Source organism: Ursus arctos, unplaced genomic scaffold, assembly GCF_023065955.2.
Source record: "Ursus arctos isolate Adak ecotype North America unplaced genomic scaffold, UrsArc2.0 scaffold_31, whole genome shotgun sequence".
NCBI classification, from domain to species: Eukaryota; Metazoa; Chordata; class Mammalia; order Carnivora; family Ursidae; genus Ursus; species Ursus arctos.
Window position 1 is genome coordinate 26,472,930 of NW_026622997.1, and position 18,710 is coordinate 26,491,639.

General features: G+C 44.2%; 1 protein-coding gene across 1 annotated transcript; it reads left to right on the forward strand.

Annotated features, from left to right (window-relative positions):
* The first annotated feature begins 1,278 nt into the window (after window positions 1–1,278).
* On the forward strand, window positions 1,279–18,498 carry NRSN1 (neurensin 1). Its single transcript, XM_026511580.4, has 4 exons — window positions 1,279–1,356; window positions 8,543–8,626; window positions 8,985–9,185; window positions 18,043–18,498. Exons 3-4 carry the CDS (start codon window positions 8,994–8,996, stop codon window positions 18,439–18,441), a joined length of 591 nt encoding a protein of 196 aa, XP_026367365.1. The 5' UTR covers window positions 1,279–1,356; window positions 8,543–8,626; window positions 8,985–8,993; the 3' UTR covers window positions 18,442–18,498.
* The last annotated feature ends 212 nt before the right edge of the window (window positions 18,499–18,710 follow it).

Genomic DNA, 18,710 nt, shown 5'->3' on the forward strand with positions numbered 1-18,710 from the left:
TGCTTTGTTATAATCTCAGGACCTACTTCTTTGCGTTGTTAGAAAGAGGCGTTGGGTGGGGGTCAGAGCAAAGCTGATGACCTCAAAGAAAACAGAGCTGGAGTTCAACAGCTGGTGTTTACTTAATTGGTTCCTGGCTCTGTAGCAGAAATGTTTTCAGCACGTTGGAGAGATCCCCAGGCTCCAGACCAGGCCAGCCTTTGGTGAAGGGCGTGTATGGAGTCATTTCCTTCAGAGAAAAGGGGCAAGGAGACAGACAAAAAGAAGGGACGTTTAATTCAGAGAGAGGCACGGATGGGGGAGGGGAGTAGACTTGTTTTTTGGGGGTTTTTTGGGTTTTTTTGCTTATCCAGATCCAGGATCCTAATATAATTTGCTTTTTTCCCCTAAATCTGCTCACATACCACCTGCAAAATAAAATGTTAGGGGAAGGAAATGAGTCTTGAAGAAGGTTTGACTATGGCTCATACAGACTGAAACTGGAAAATACTGAAAACAGTCTGTTAGGCCTCAACTAGACTTGCTCACCTCAAGTCTTTCAGATTCTCTTCCAAATGCATAGGGAACTGCTCATCAACAAGAATTTTTAGTGACCTCTTGAAAAATAATGCCCAGCTATTATTTTATTTCACATGACTAGAGTAATGTAGGAAGCCAGCAGCTCTATAGCTGGCAGTAACGTTTTAATTAAATCTTGCATGGGCACCTGCTTTTCGTAGGCAGAAGGAAAGTGAAGTGATCATGATAGGAAGAAATGGATATAGGAGTAAAAAATCAACCCAATGAGTAAATCATGTAAAGAACCTTAATAAGTCTAAAATGCATGTTAATGGATCAGAAAATACAATGGCTATAAGATTGATTTATTTTACAATATAATGGAACAGGCACCAAATAGATCAATTCTGGAGTATCTAGGGAGCAAATAAACTTTTTATTTAGAATTTTTAAAATACAAATGTATTAGTCTAGTTGTATTACTGACTATGCAGAATATAATTATATCAAAATAAGAATCGCATTCGCATAGTGTGTTATAGTTTACAAAGCCCATTTATGTTGTCTCATTTACCCTATAAAGTCTGCTGAGAGTGCATTAAAAAGCTATGAAATATGTATACTTGTGTTAAAAACAAATAACTCCCTGCTCTTCAACAAGAAGTCCTTTGTCAATGTTTTTGTCAACATTAAAATGACTCTTTACAGGTCATAAAATGGCTTATGAAATTTGGATTTTTATCTGTATCATAATCTGCAGAGATTTTTTTTTTCTTAAATAGGTTTGAAGGATGATGTGCCGTTAAAAAGAAAGGCCAAAGACTAAACAAGGAGAAGAGAAAGAGGAAGACTTCAAAGGTAAGCCTCCAACCTTGTCACAAGCAAATTCATAAGCACCTGTGGTTTACATGTCGATAAAGAAGAGGTTTAAGGAGAATATATTGGTCCTTTTTCTCTTCTCATTTTGATTATGGACTTTGTATACCTTACTTACAAACATATCTTGAAGAAGTAATGTGGTAATTGCATATCATTATTCCTCTTTTAAAAATTATCAAAGTGGGGGCACCTGGGTGGCTCAGTTGGTGAAGCGTCTGCCTTCGGCTCAGGTCCTGATCTCAGGGTGCTGGGATCGAGTCTCACATCAGGCTCCCTGCTCAGTGGGTAGTCTGCTTCTCCCTCTTCTTCTGCCTCTCTGCCCTGCTTGTGCTCTGTCTCTCTCTCTCTCTCTCTCTCTATCTATCTATCTCTATCTGAAGTAATAAAATCTTTAAAAAAAAAAAAAACTATAGAAGTGGGGGCACCTGGGTGGTGCAGTTGGTTAAGGGGCCGACTCTTGGTTTTAGCTCAGGTCATGATCTCAGGGTCATGAGATTGAGCCCTGAGTTCATCTCCATGCTTGGCATGGAGGTGTGGAGTCTGCTTGAGATTCTCTCCTTCTCCCTCTGCCCCTTCTGCTCGTTCTCTCTCTCTCTCTCTCAATCTCTCTTCCTAAAACAAACAAATAAATCTGTAAAAAAATTATAAAAGTGGCTGCATGCCTACTGACTTAGAAGGTATTAAAAAGCTTATAATATAGAGTCACAATCTCTACCACTGTTCCAAGAAAATAAAATACCTCTGCCATGATCTTTTGGTAGAAACACATTTTCATTTTAAGGTCATGCTTATACAATTCTAGAATGCCTGATTTTAAAATGAAAGAGCTGTTAGCAGGCTTTCATGCCTTCCTGCATCCACACTGAGACTGAATCCTTTAAGCAAATTGACCTTTTGGTTTGGTGTTGGATAAATGGTGTAAAGCGGTTCTGTGCCTATACCCTGCAGCACCAGCTCTGTGGAAAAGTGGCTCTAATGGGGACTTCACTCTCATTATCTCAGAGGGATTTTATGGGAGAGAAAGGCAGTATGAAAAAATCGAATGATATTTCAAAGAGAATAAATAGAACAGGGCCTGTGCCTGGCCTCACAACTGACTCACACATGGAGCCATGGGAAAACACTAATCTTTTTTGTGCCTCAATTTTCTGCCTCTCTTCTCTCAAGGAGACCATGAAGACAAATAATACAGAGTCTGTGATGTTCTTGGAGTTTCATGAGGCATAAAGACTTATTTCTGTTTTCATGGCTATGAACGTTTTTTAAGTAAAATAAAAAGTAATTGCATTTATTTGAGATTCAAATTGCCAACAAATTGATACTATAGCATGTTGGTACATGTAGAGATCATAACAGTACCTATATGGGTTTACTTGCTGAAAGAGGAATTGTTCATGGAGAGAGGGAAGGAAAAATAAAATAAGATGAAATCAGAGAGGAAGACAAACCAGAAGAGATTCTTAACTGTAGGAAACAGACTGAGGGTTGCTGGAGGGGAGAGTGGGGGGATGGGGTAACTGGGTGATGGGCATTAAGGAGGGCACGAGATGTAATGAGCACTGGGTGTTATAGGCAACTGATGAATCACTAAATTCTACCCCTGAAACTAATAATACATTATATGTTAACTAAATTGAATTTAAAGAAAAAAATTTTTTAAAAAGAGGAGTTATCCAAGGGATTCTCAGCATTTTCACTTCCTTCAGCTACAAATACCTGGGTTTTTTTGGTTTACTTATTTACTTATTTTTATTTGAGAGAGTGCATGCACGTGTGGGGGGAGGAGCAGAGAGAGAATCTCAAGCAGACTCCGTGCTGAGCGTGGAGCCTGAAATGAGGCCTGATCGCAAGACGCTGAGATCATGACCTGAGCCGAAATCAAGAGTCAGACATTCAGTCGACTGAGCCACCCAGGTGCCCCAGCGAGCATCTGTTTTTGGTGCCAGTTTTGTTGCCCTTCTTGCTTCAGCAGTGTTTCTCCTACTCTAACTATCCACTGAGAGCACACTGTGCCCTGCTCACCTGTACTATCTCACATAATCGGGGACAAAGCTAGTGCAGCCAAAACAAGGAAGGAAGGGAGGAATGGAAAAGGAAGGACAACTCGGACCATCATCCACACCAACCCATGTACAGCTTTGTGCCAAGAAGTTTCGAGGTGCTTGTCACCAGGACAGGAAGAGCCCCCGCCCTCAGGAAGCTTACAGTCCATCACACACTTGGTCTGTTGAACCATGAACAAATAAACCACATAAGGGGGCATCAGATGGTAACAAGCACTATAAAAAGAAACAAACTTGGACAAGAGAACAGAGAGGGATAGAGGGCTGACACAGAACAGGCTAATTGTAGGAAGCCTCTCGGGAGAGTTTGGAAAGGGAGTTAAGGCATGACTTTCTCCTCCTGGGATCTCTGGGACATGACAGGTGTGCTGTACGGCCAAGAGTTGAATATCCATCTAAATGTATAACCGTGCATGCAGTTGAGATAGAGACCATAGATAGATTATAAAAAGAAGAAAACCATGCACAGATCCTCACTAATCAGCACCTAGAATGTCCTTCGGGAAGAGTGAAAATAACTCCCTCTTCATAGATGACCAAACAGCCAGATGCTACTGTTCCTGGCGCTCCATCATGATGGCCATGCTGGCAGTGAGGACGCGGCATCAAACAGGAACTAGGCTGTTTATAAAAGGAATACTCACGTGGACTCATTTAAGTACAACACTGGAAAATATTTTCACTCACTGCCCCACCCCCCCATTCATGCATTTCCTGGGATGTTAAGGCTTTCCCTAAAGAAAAGCCATCTCTAGAACCCATCACTTAACAAGAGTCACAGATAGAACATTACCGTTTGTGCAGCTGCTACCATAGCTGTAGTTGTTCCAATACAAACACGAGATTGCTCAGGAAACCTTGCTCACTAAGTAAATGCTGAGCCAAGCTGGAGAGCCTTTGTACATACCTTCCGTTTCTTCTCAGCCCTAGTTTATTTCATAATAATTGTCCAGCTTTTAAAAGGGACTTTATGAAGTGACATCATGTATCCTCTTTATGATACTGGAGGTGTCAATCCAAGAAGTAGATTCTAAATAACTGTAACATTTTCTATATTGGGACGAAAAGTTACTGGCTTCACTATGAGGAATTATAACTCTGTTGCGTTTTTGTAGGTGCAAAATTCTCACTGTAACCTGTTATAATTTAAAACTCCTTTCTAGTGATCGTTCTCCTCTAAGAATGAATCCAATCCTTTATCCACCTGGAAAGATGTATGAAACCCCTAAGGTCCCCAGAAACTACAAGCATACCTCATTTTATTGCACTTCACTTTACTGGGCATTGCAGATAATGTATTTTTCACAAATTGAAGGTTTGTGGCGGCCCTGCATCAAACAAGTCTATCAAGCACCCTTTTCCCAATAGCATTTGTTCACTTCATGTCTCTGTGTCACATTTTGGTAATTCCTGCAATTTCAAACTTTTTCATTATTGCTGTATTTGCTACAGCGATCTGTGATCAGTGATCTTTGATGTTATAATAGTGATGGTTTTGGGGGCACCAGGAACTATGCCCATATAGAGACAGCAAACTTAATCAATAAATGCTCTGTGTGTTCTAACTGCTCTACCAAACAGCCGTTCCCCAGTCTCTCTCCCTCTCCTTGGGCCCCCCTGTTCCCTGAGACACAGCAGTATTGAAATTAGGACAATCAATACCTCTACAGTGGCCCTTAGGAGTTCAAGTGAAAGGCAGAGTCAGTTGATGCGGCAAACTTCATTGTTGTCTTGTTTTAAGAAATTGCCACAGCCACCCCCACCATTAAGCCACCACCACCTGATCAGTCAGCAGCCGTCAACACTGAGGCAGAGACCCTCTCTGCAAAAAGATTATGGCTTGCTGCCAGTTCAGATTTTCTAGCAATAAAGAATTTTTCAATTAATAGACATAATGTTATTACACCCTTAGTAGACTACGGTATAGTGTAAAAATAACACTTATAGGCACTGGGAAACCAAAAAGTTCATTTGCCTTGTTTTATCTATTTGCTTTATCGTGGGGGTCTGGAACCAAACCTGGAATTATCTGAGATACACTTACACTCTTTAGGAACGTACACAGTCCTGAAGTAAGTTGTGAAACAAACAATACACAACCGTTTAGTCTACCTAATACCAAGTAATTGATCTAACTAGTCGTTTATATGTTCTTGTAAACCAAAGCTCCACTGTACTATAATGATAAAGCATTGAGGACAATCAGACAATCCGTCCATGAGTGCATGGGAGAAGGTGGGAAATCAGTAAACCCAGTTGTTTATCCAACAAAAATAATTGACTCATTCTATAAATTCATGGCCAAAGACTCCTGGAAAACTATATCTAGAAGGAATTCAAGGCTGTCTGGCCCACGCATCTTATTTTAAGTATGATAAAACCATAGGTTAGGGAGGTGAATGAGTTTACCTGTGATGTCATGACCAATACATTGGCGATCAAGAACTAGGATTAGAACCCATTCTCTGCCCTGTGTGGTTAGCTCAGTGCAGGCTGTGTCTTGCGCTTTATATCCTGGAGAAGAAAGTAAGGCTTTTTGGGATTCCTTTCCTGGCACAGATCTAGCATCACTAAAAATCTATTCTGACTTCCATCACTCAGGCTCAAAAACATTTGTTTAGGACACTTTCTAGCTCTTTCATGATTTGACCCGTATTTTGTTTAATAACGAAGTTGAATTCCTGAGTCCCACCCTATAAAGAGAAACACTCGACCCCATGTGCCGGAAACCAGCTGTGCAGAGAGGGGCTACACCATGTCACACGTCCAGCTCTGCGTCAGAGCTCCACCCCTGAGCAAGAGGGACTTCAGCATTGAAGGAGCATAACTCGGACTGTTGCTATGAGGAATTTCTTTGTGCTCTGGTCCTATCTATTTTTGTCCTTTCTCCATGTCAAAGTCTCTGATGTTTTATAGAAAATCTGGAAATACATATCTGGATACTTGGTCTGATTATGCAAGTACATGATTCAGTCCATACTCCTGCCTTCATCTGCTCCCTGACTCATGGTGTCACCTTTTAGCAGATGACTTTTCGGTGCCTCAGTTTCTTCAAAGACAAAGCAGAATTAGTAAAATACTAATCCCTTCTCCCCTTGATCAAAATTTTATATCGATAATTACTTTCTTTCTCTTAATTTAAATTCAGTTAGCCAACATAGAGTACATCATTAGTTTCAGATGTAGTGTTCAGTGATTCATCAGTAGCATGTAACACCCAGTGCACCTTGATCAAAATTTTATTAGGATATCTTTTTTTAAAAGTGCCTTTAAAATGATTCTACTTATGGGAGCCCCTGGGTGGCTCAGTCAGTTAAGCATCAGCCTTTGCTCAGGTCATAATCCCAGGGTCCTGGGATCAAGTCCCAAGTTGGGCTCCCTGCTCAGCGGGGAGTCTGCTTCTCCTTCTCCCTCTGCCCCTTCCCCTGTTCGTGATTTCTCTCTCTAATGAATAAATTTAAAAATCTTTAAAAAATAAAATTATTCTACTTATATATCATTACTAATAGACCCTTATTAATCATCTTCATTGTAAGGTATTAAATTAAAGGTACTGAAGATATCATCCTAACACTTAAAATATGAAAACTATGTTAACAAAAGAACTTGATCCATCACACTTTGCTGCTCCAATCAGGCAAAATTCATTCTAAAATCTTTATATTTTATGAAATAATATCCTTCTGAAATGCTTAAAAGTTAAAAAAGAAATTTTTATATTTCCTCCCCTGCTCTCTCTTCCTGGATCATCTCTCCTGGCTGCCAGATCTGAAACAGGGTGAAAGGCCCTGAATGTAATACTGACCAACGGTTAAAAAGATGAGAGTATTGGTCACCATCAGTAGCACCAATCTGCATCACTTTTCTAAGATCAGGGCCATATTTTTTTTTTCTGAATTTGATGACATTTTCTAACCAGAATGCATTTTTGGCTAAGAACACACATTACAAGATAATTTTATGGATTCACTTTGTGGCCATGGGACAGGACAATGCTAACTATCTGTGGCTTCAACTTTGATTTTAGCCCCATAATTCTTTTTTTTTTTTAAGATTTTATTTATTTGTTTGTCAGAATGAGAGAGAGAGCAAGAAAGAACACAAGCAGGGGGAGCAGCAGGCAAAGAAAGAAGCAGGCTCCCTGCTGAGCAAGGAGCCCAATGTGGGACTCGATCCCAGGACCATGAGATCATGACCTGAGGCGAAGGCAGACGCTTAACAGACTGAGCCACCCAGTCATCCCTAACCCATAATTCTTTCCAACTAAACTCAGTGTCCACACAGGGGCACTTGCTGGCAGCTTAGATTAATTTTTCCCTTGTAGATAAACATCACAACATGATTTCCAGATAAGGAATTGGAAAGATTTTAGGTCTTCTATTAGCCTGGATTACAAGACAAGTCCTGAGAGAACTTGGTTCAATGGGAGAATCCTCTTCTACATCATTCCTTGCTTTGTCATTCTGATACTGACTATGTCCACACAGGGAAAACCATCTGGAGGATAACTGGAAAATCTAAAAAAGTATTTCACATTTCCAGCTACATATGTATCTGCCTATATGGAGATAAGAAAACCAAACACCAAACAGAGAATTACTAAAAATTTCCTTACTCACCAAAATTGCTGTCCCTCAGCAATTCCTTTTTTTTTTTAACATGAATTAATAACCAATGCTTCTCTCTAAAGGTATTGATTAGATCAAATCAAGTAGCAATTTCCATCTTAAGAAGACCGAGTCCCAAACAACCCACCCAGAGCATAGTTTCATTTAACAGTTCCCTGGCCTCTTGTGTATAATAGACACTTTGTGCAACATGATGGAAGGCTAGGTCTACCCTCTCCATTATGCTCTACCATCCCGCCTGGACAGATGGATTCACAAATAATGACTGCAGTATCTAGTGGTAGAGTCAGTGAGGTATAAAGGATTGGCCGAGCCATTTCTGATTAATAAAGCATGAAGCGTAAGTTGCCCAGCAGCCTTCAAACACAGTTTCTCTACAACATGACAATTAGCTAAAATGTGAGAGCAAGATCCATGAGATCTGAAAGCAAAATTGCAGACTGCGAAAGAGTAACATCATGTATTTTCCACCAGGGAACGGAGTTAAGCATCCGAGAGGACAATCCAAGACAAATTCCATCTGTACCAAGTGAGAGTACCCGCCTAATTCTTTAACATGTAAGTGTGAAGACTGCTGGTTTCTAAGAGATTAAAGATTTCTTGTCAAGACAATGAAAATCTCGGCTTCTCTGTTGCTTTCATTTTTGCATAATTTAAGTGAGCTGTGCCGTTATGTCTCATTTCATTTACGGAGAACCAGTTTCTAGCCATCGAGTGTTTGCGGGTAATTTTGCATTGAGTCAAAAAGCAGAGCAGCTTATAAGAAAGGCAGGTCTTTAAAAATGTCTTTTCCCTTAAGAAAAGAGCATTGTTCAGATAGACTAACATTACTCAGCCCAGTTCTCACCTTTAATATACCTTTTAATCCTGAAGCCAGAGCTCACGGGGCTGATGTCTGTGGATGTTCTCATTCCAGCTGGGAAGGATGAGTTCTTGCAGCAACATCTGTGGGTCCAAGCAGGCACAGGCTGCTGCTACTGAGGGCACGTACCAGCGCTACGGAGTCCGGTCCTATCTGCATCAGTTTTATGAGGACTGTACCACCTCGATCTGGGAGTATGAGGATGATTTCCAGATCCAGAGATCACCTAATAGGTGGAGCTCAGTATTCTGGAAGGTAAGGAAAGAACACGTGTGTAAGTCAAGAAATGGAAACGTTACTGGACATGGTAAACCCTGTAGCTATGAGGCACTGAGAGGTGTGGTCTTCTCTGTGTGCATCTGTCTTGATGATACTAAGTGCAGTCTTCTTCCCTTAGGAAAGGAGAATATAGATCTGAGGCTGAAGAAAGCCCTTGAGTGCAGCACAGTGGTTAATTTGCAGATTAAACATAAATAGGTATAAATGTCATCATTATTATTTTTGCTACGGTTATTGATGCGCCGCTAAATTCACCAGCTGCAAAGCCACCCATAGGCAAAACATTATATGCTTCCCGCCTCCCTTATAGGCTTGGTAAGTATCATTTGACAAATTGCGACAATTACTGAAAAGAAATTCATTGGGCATTGAGAGAGAGTTGATGCTGAGATGTAACACAATGGTCAGTGTGCAGTCTTGACCTCTACCAGACGTGATCATGAGGCCCTATGACCTTCAGCTTCTTCACATGAAAGCACCACATTGGACAATGTACTCAGTCATTCAGCATATAGTTAGTGAGCACCTACTCTGTGCTGAGAAGTTGCAATGTGCTAGAAATTAAAGCAATGAAAAGGAAAAGCCCTTGCCCTCTTGGAACTCGCAACCTATCACGGGAAACAGACCATAAGCCAATAAACCACATAATAGAAGGTCAGGTGGTGACAAGTGCTGTGCAGAGAAACGAAGCAGGGCAAGACGGTAGGGAGTGATGGAGGCCTGGTATTTACTATGCTGTTTGTAGACAGCCCTTCAGAGGAGATGACATTTGAGCAAGCACCAGGCTGAGCTGAGGGAGCAGATCATAACATGCATGCCCTTCTGGGCTGGGAAAATAGCAAGCCCAAAGCTCTGAAATGGGAACCAGTTTCACGTGCTTGAAAAACAGCAAGAGTTCCCACCTGGCTGGAGTGGAATGAGAGGAGAAAAAGGACAGGGGATGGACCCAGTGAAATAACAGGACACAAGATGATTTGTGTAGCACCTTGTAGATGATGATGAGGACACTGGCTTTTACCTTGAGAGACATGGGAAGCCACTTGAGCATTTTAAGCAGAGGAGTGACATGATCTGACTAATATTTCAACAGGATTGTGCTGGCTACAGTATGGAAAATAGATTATAGGAGGACAAGAGTAGAGGCAGCCAGATCATTAGGGAGGCTCCGAAAGCATGCAGGCAAGAGGTGATGATGGCTTGGATTAGGGTGGCGTTGGTAGAGATGGTGAGAAGTAGTCTGATTTAGCATAAAGTTTAAAGACCAAGCTGATGACGTAGACATGAGACAAAGAAGAGTCAAGCATGCCTCTAAGGCTTGCATCCTGAGCCATTTTCTGAATGATGTTCTAATTTTCTGGGATGGGAAATACTGGGAAAGCAGTGGGAATGGTGGGGAACCAAAAGTTTGAATTTGGCCGTGATATGCTGGAGATGCCTATCAGACATGTGAGTGGGGGTCTCTAGTGGTAATTTAAACACAGCTCATGGATTGGGAATCCCTGACATACAGAATATATAAGAGGCAACAAGCTAGATAAAATGACCGAGGAAGAGAGTATGGACATAGAAGAGAAGAGGGCATCAGCATGTCCGAACATTTAGAGATCAAGAAAAGGGTGAAGATTTAGGAAGAGAGGCTGAGAAGGTACAGCCTTAGGTGGGGCCTCAGGTCCCCTCCAGCTCGGGGATCCCAATCATCCCCAACCTTCTCCCAAAAGATCACAGAATGTTTTACATTGATGTTGACATAAACCTACAACTTATTGGCAATATAGTTTAACAAGAGGCAATGTCGCATAAAGCTTATGAGCACGGACTCCATCCTCAGATTACACGGGTTCAAACCTCAGCTCTTCCATTTAGTAGCACTGTACCTTTGGGCAAGTTAATTGACCTTAGTGGGCCCCAGTGGTGATGCTTATTGTACCTACCAGGTTAAGTTGTGTGAATTAAGTAAGATGTTTCGTATGCATTCAAGCATTCAGTGTGTTAACTCCTACTATCAGAGGTCCTATGAAACATTGGATCCTGAAGTAGAAAGAAAATTTGAAATCTAGTTAATAAATAAAGTACCGGGCAACACAGTTGTTAACATGGATTATCCAAGACCTGCGTTAATTCAGTATCTTACAAGTGTCATGGACTCTGCATTAGAAGTGATTGAGCCAGCATCCTTGCCCTGTAGAAATGTCATCTCTGATGAATCCTTACTGGCCTGGACCGATGAAATACATAGCCAAGCTTGGCACATCTTGTATTTACCCAGTTAAGTGGGTGGTTGCTTCCCTATGTGTCAAAAAACAAATATTTGGCTGACAGATCCGTCGTGCCAAGAGCCTGAAATGCCACTGTCATACAGAACATTGAAAGCATTCACATGGTTCCAAGGCACTACCAGTTCGAGACTTGAGAAGCTCTAAATCCATCAAGTAGTACATAGGTATGGATTTAAAATAAAGAACTCACAGTAGATTACCAACCCCAGAATTCAGATTTCAGAATCCTCTCTTCTATTTTACATAAACAAGATTCAGAGTATTTGTTCCCCATTGTGCCAGACCTACTTCAGAGACGAAAAACAGGCAAAAGTCCATGGCCTCAGGGAGATTATATTCCAGGAAAATCCAAATCCTAGACTCAGATCGTAATCACAAAACATGACACTGGCATTCAGAAGCTTAGAGTCAGCCTCAATCACCTAAGAATTCACTGTCTTACAGACCTCCCCTCTACTAAGGGAACAAACTAACTGTTCGGTTTTCTTCTAGGAAGGACAAGTGAATCCATTCCAGTGGGTTTTATGAAATGTTTTGTATCAGTACAGAGAAAGGCAATGATTGTGCACATGTTTCTAATTATGATTCTTTTTCGTGATTTTTTTTCTTTCATTTCAAACTGCATGTGTAGGTGGTTCAAGTTATGGGCTTCCCCTTTCCCCATTCCCAGCAAAGTGGTGCTAAGGGATTGCTGGTCTCTTGCTAGAGGCTAGGACACTGCCACTGAGCTGGCTCCTTAGCAGCCGAAAGCTTGGAGGGGCTTAATGAGAATGGAGACTGGAATCTAATGAGCTTGAGTTAGAATCTTTGCCTGGTCACATGGATCCATGTAGCCTGTGTCTCACAATGCTATTCATCCTTTCCTTCTACAAATGTTTACGTGTCCACTGTGTGCACAGTTATGCGGTAGGCTCTGGGATTCATTTGTGAATAAGATGCTGTCTTCACCTGTGAATCGGATACAACCTTGACCTGAAGGGGTTCGCAGACAAAGAAGAAGGGCAGACATGTCCACAGACAGTTACAATCCAGCATGATAAACACTACCCTAAAATAGTCCCAGTACTTACTGGGAGCATGGGGTCTGAGGGCAGGGAGGGTCTGATGCAGCCTGGGCAAGGAGTGGCTCCCCAGAGAGAGCACCTGTGAACAAGCAGGAGCTGGGCATCCCGGTAGGAAGAAATGTGTTGCAAAAGCTGAGTCATGAGAGATGATGGCACATTCAGGAGATGGCCAACAGCTCTGTACGGCTGGGGTAAGAGGGGAAGTTGGAGGAGAGGGGACAAGAGATGAGTGGGGGAATGTATTTAAGAGCTGGATCGCAGAAGACTTTGAAAAGCTTTGAAATCGGAAATTTCTCCAGAACCTTCCAGCTTGAGTACAGTGAAGGGGCAAGATAATTAACACAGGCTTTCTTGGGGAGGTTGTCTCTTAGTTAGGTGTAAACACACACACACACACACACACACACGCGCGCGCGCACGCACACGTAGGATTACACACAATCTCTGTGCCTCACAGGCTGTACCCCGGGGCTGCCTCAGCCACACTCCTTTATCCCAGTGTCTACAACTCCTGCCACCTGCAAAGGTCTCTGTGATGGGCTCCCACCGACCCCCTGGTACCCACTGCCCTGACCAGGAACCAAACTGGCTGTGGTAGGACTTTTCTTCTTAGTCTTGCACTTGACCTTGATGAAAGCTGTTGCCACCTGATTGTGTAGCAAATCATCTCAGTAAGGCAGGTATAAACTAAGGGGAGCGATCTCCTTACTCCATTCATGCTTTCCTCACCTCAGGGTCACCCTCCTTCTAACCTTCTCCTCAACCCATACTAGAAACCTCTCAGCGTCCCCACAGCAATATGCAGGTACAACATAAGACTGCTTCCTCCATAGCCTCACTGAACGGGAGAGACTCTGGCCCCTCTCTTTTCCCCAAGACCCTCCTCCTAACTGTCCTGATCTCTAGTTTTCCCCCTGAGCTAAGTCGGAGTTTATACTTCTGTCTTAGACTTCTCTTCAAAGTGTTGCTAGAGGTTACAGAGTTGGTTTTATACTAGAAATGAGAGGAGCTCGGTGAAAGGGTGGATGGCAGGAACACAGAGAAAGTAGGACGGAAGGAACGAAGGGAAGGGAAGAGGAAGAGAGGAAAGAAAGAAGGAAGGAGTACCATTTTGAATATTTGGGGCTTGAGGAGCCTTTGGGACATTTCATGTAGATCTTCCCATTGGCTGTCAGAAGTACGGGCTAGAGCCCAGGAAGGAAATCCTGGCTGGAGATGGAGATTGGAAGTCATTGGCATACAGGTGGGAGTTGAAACTGCAGCCACACATTCAACCCTAGAGAGATCATCTTGAACAAGAGATGTGAGTCAAGGCGGAACCCTGGGGAACACCATTAATTTAAGAACATCTGGTGAAACAGGCTGAGAGTGCGTTGTTAAAGATGCAGATGTGAAAACAGGAGAGTCGTGTCAGGGACAACAATAGGTGAAGGTTTTTAAGGAGACAAAATTGCTTAACATCACTGACTGCAGAATATTCGAATGAGGTCACATTGGATTGGACAATTAGGAGGGCTTTAGTGACCTCAGAGAAACCAACTTCAGTGAAATTGTGGGATTCAGCTTGAATATCAAGGGTCGGATGAGTTCAAGCAGTAGCCTAAGAGAGACATGGGGCTCTGGAATCGCTTTTGAAACAATTGAATGTGTTCCCACGCGGGAGGAACCGAGCCTCCATCAGGTAGGATGCTGAGCCCCGAGCGCGGGACACCAGGTATCCTGCCTGGAGGGCGTGGGCCTGGGTCCCAGCTGGACACCGGTGGTTGCTCCACAAAGCTCAGTGTCCTACAGGCAGGTCAGGCCAGAGGAGTTGTCTCTGCGTCACTGCTGGCAGGGGACACCACTCAGAGCCCTGGCCCTGCTCAGGAGAGGTCAGAGTGGCCCTTGGGGCTGAGGAAGAAGACGGGCCCGACTTCTGCCTTCTTGTGCTTCCCCTGAGTGCTACCTCGAAGCCAGATGGCTCCTTTCACCTTCAGCTTCCCCAGCTCCCCCACCGTCCTTCCTGCCGCGCTGGTTCTCGCTTCCAGCGGTCATTACCACGTCCTCCGCCAGGACAGCTGCGCAGCTCCTGCTGCCAGCCCTGCTGTTTTGGAGCAAACGGAGGTATGTTCAGACCTCATCAGCTCACACAGAGATGACGACGGCGATGTCGTTCCGAGTCACAGCAGGGTTTCTGGAATCCGGGTTCTCCTCCCTATCCAAGTCCACTTTCCAGCAGCAGATGCTGGATTCTCACACATCCTCCCCATAGCCGGGAGGGCCATCAGAAGTCACTGTCCTTGCTGTTGTCTGTAAGGTCTGTCACAGCGGAGAGAGGCCCTTCTCTCTCAGCACTGGGCTGGCCTGACCACCAGCTGTCCCAGGCTTTCTGCCAGTTCCCAGGGAGCCCTCACCTCATGGCGTTCCAGCTCTCTGCATGGACCCACACAGGGCTGTTTGCACTCTCAGACCCTTAAGGACCCGTGCTGCATTTTTTAAACTCTATTAAATAGAGCCCCCTTTCTCTTAGACCGAGGGCCACTCCAACTCAGAGCTGTGTCCAGAGACAGCTTCGATGATTCTGTGTGGCATCACTCCCAAAATCTTTATTCCTTCCGATTCTCCAAGATGGTACCAGCATTAAGCCGATGCATCCCAACGTCCCTTCTCACCTCTGTCCGACTCTCGGTTAAGACACAGCATATTTAGATCCCATGGCTGCCCCTCCACTCCCTCCACTCCCACCACCCCACACTCTCCCAGACACGTTGTCACAATGTTTGGGGCCCTTTCTGGGCCCATGTCTTGGAGATCCTCTTCTGACTGGCATGGAGGGCACCTTCTGGATCCTGGAGTTGGCCGTTCGCCACCATCACGCTCCCTCCACAGACGGCAGGCCTCTCTGGGACACTCTGATTCAATGGGGAAAAGGGAGCAGGCTCAGGGAGGCCAGCCACTTTCCAGTGCTTGAAGCGAGCAGGAGTTCTGCCATCTGCAAGGCACGGTTTGCCTTTTAGCTTCCGAGTGAGATTCCAAGAGTGGATTTTAATCTCTAAAGCACTGCTCAGTTGGGAACAGCCTGCTCTGAGAACCAGTCACCTGGCTCCGTAGTCAGCAGTCTGGCGGGTTCAGTCAGTCAGTTAGGAATACTTACAGAGTGGAAGGCAGGAACAGAAGACACGGAGCCCTGGCCTCAGTGGCTCTCAGAACCTCAGACACTATGATGGATACATTCTTACCGTCCTCGGTTTTTGAAAGTGAATGCCGATTCTTGAGGAAGACGAGGATTGAGTGACATATGAAGCATGTCACCGTGGATATTTAATTTAGCTTTTGCATTCAGAATTTTCCAATGTGACTCATTTTTTAAGTTACAAATAAGGGTTAGGCTTTGGAAGTGAATTTGCCACTGTTTTTAGAAAAATGTAGAAAGCCATCCAAAATGTTGTATTTTACAACCCAACTTTTCCTATAGTACTTAAATCTTATGTAGGAAAGTTTCTGTTCTTTTCGGAAGACATTATATTGACTCTGTTTCTTCAGTTTCTTTATAATATTACATAATGGAAATTTGTCCCTATATGGTGACTAAAACTCTGTGGTAGTTTAAAAAAATAATAATAGCAGATAATATATTAAACAGTCATTGGTGAGGTATCATGGGAGAATTGAAGGGAGCATGAGGCTTGGAAGTCACACAGACCTGGGTTAGAGCCCAGTCACGCCACCTGCTAGCTGCAAGACCTTGAATTTTGCTTCTTCCACCCCACTCACCTCGGTCTCTTACAGGTGAAATGGGAATAAAAATACCTCCTTTGCATAAGAGGCTGCTGAGGACCAAGTGAAAAACATATCAAACACTATGCCTAAGAGATACTCAATAATACTAGCTCTCTGATGGATTTGTCAATATGTTTTCCTTCTATTATCCAAACCTTCTTTATTAGTGTATTACCCTAAAATTTAATATATAAGTTAAATAAATATGCTTTAAACTCAAAGCTCAAGGTTAAGAAGTGTTGTGCATTTGGTTTTTTCCAACTTTGTGATGCTAACCAAAAGCAATTAGGAACAGGAGGAAATGAAAAATGTATTTAAAAAATAAATAACTATATTAGCTGTTCTTCAAGTGCTCAGATCGTTATAACGCTGTTGCCAATGCAGCATCATTTCACAAGAGGTGCCTTTCCAAACAGATGTAATAATAGCTGCTTATTACCAATGCATTGCTTCTCCAGGCACAGGGCCCAGTGCCTTCGAGCCTGGCCTCACTTGGTCCTCACCACAATTGCGATTATCATGTAGCACTTTATAGATGGGGCAATTAACGATGAAAGTGTTTAAGTAACTTTCCTTATATGCTTAAAGTACTAGTTGGCAGTGCCGGAACCCAAGCTTGAAATCTGTCCCTTCCAAGCTTCCAAACCACCAGATGGTAGACAGTCCTCTCCCACTTCAGTGTGTTACATTGAACTCGAACTGGAGCTAACACAGTTTCTCTGCAACTTGCTAGCTGTCACCCATCCTTGGGCCAGTGACCCACTCTCTTTGAGGCGACATTTCCTGACCTGTATACTAGCAATTATGGTTCCTTCCCGGTAACTTAGGGGAAGAGGTGGGTGGTTACGTGGATTGCCAATGTCCTCCATCCAAATCACCGGGAACATACCTGTACATTAGACAAGTTGAGTTGATTCCTCATCAGAGGGAGAGAGGTGACACCAGAGGGTCTCCTGGGGCATTTCAGTAAGAGTGTGAGGAAGGATGTGTTACAGGGCTTTGGGTGGGCAGAGGGTCTGCAGGAGCTGGAGTTCACTCTGGATTGTCAGGGCCAATTCTATGATTGGGCAATAAATAAATAATAAATCTTACCCACGGGGAGGGGCAGACTAGGGTAAGACTAAAGCTGTAATGGGTGAAGAAGTAGCCGATGTTCATATTACTGGGGGTGAAGGTGAGGCTGTGGATAGTGTGTGCTTTGCACAATGACGCTGCTTTTGTCTGTGCTTAGACAGAAACGATGGCGCGGACTTGTTTCGTGTCCCTCCGTGACAGGCGCAGAATGAGCTTGACGGATGTGGACATTCTGCGTCACAGATTATATCCATAGGCGAACAACGTGGCCTCAGTGTGAGGGCCAGGCCAGCTTCTGAGAGCACCAGGACCCAGTGGAGAGAGTGAGGCTAGTTCCCAGGTATCGGGGCTGCTTTGCTCTTCCTCAAAGACTGCAGGAGACAACCAAAACCAAAAGCAGCTCTGTCAGCTGCAAAGCTTGGACAACCAGAAAGCTCCACGGAAAAATCAGGGCAGTGCTGCCGTGTCTGGTTGGCATTAAAATCAGAAGGGTCTCCTTTCACCTTCTTTTATCATTAGGAAATGATGTAGGCTTCTTGTTGCAAATTTGGGGTGCACGGGAATATTAACTGCTCCCAGAAACCAAGTCCCACTCTGGATGGCTCAGGAGAGCCGCAGCGCTGAGCTTACTCTGTCTTGCCTCCCCGTGTCTTTCTCCAGGTCGGACTCATCTCCGGCACGGTCTTCGTGATTCTCGGACTGACTGTTCTGGCAGTGGGCTTTCTGGTGCCCCCCAAAATTGAAGCCTTTGGCGAAGCCGACTTTGTGGTGGTCGACACGCACGCCGTGCAGTTTAACGGAGCCCTAGAGGCGTGCAAGCTGGCAGGGGCCGTTCTCTTCTGTCTCGGGGGCACATCCATGGCAGGGTGCCTGCTGACCTCGGTGTTCGTGAGAAGCTACTCCAAAGAGGAGAAATTCCTTCAGCAAAAGTTTAAAGAGCGCATTGCAGACATCAAGGCCCACACCCAGCCCATTACAAAAGCCCCGGGCCCCGGAGAAACCAAGATTCCAGTCACTCTGTCCAGGGTTCAAAATGTCCAGCCTGTTTCGGCAACCTGAGACGCCTCCCACTCCAGGCTCCCCTCTCTGATTGCACACAGTGTTCACAGGGAGCGGGGCCGGGTTTGGAGATGATGGGGCTTGGGCGTTGGCTGGCCCAGGGTGGGGCTCAGCTGCGGGCAGCGCGGTGCCTGAGCTCACATTGGCTCGGTTTGGGGGGCTCGGAAGGAGGTGATGCCCATGGAGACCCGTGCATATGCACTGAGCTGCTCTGGGGGTCCTCTGTGTGCCCTCTGGAGCTCCCCTCTCAAGTATCGTGACTCTCTTGT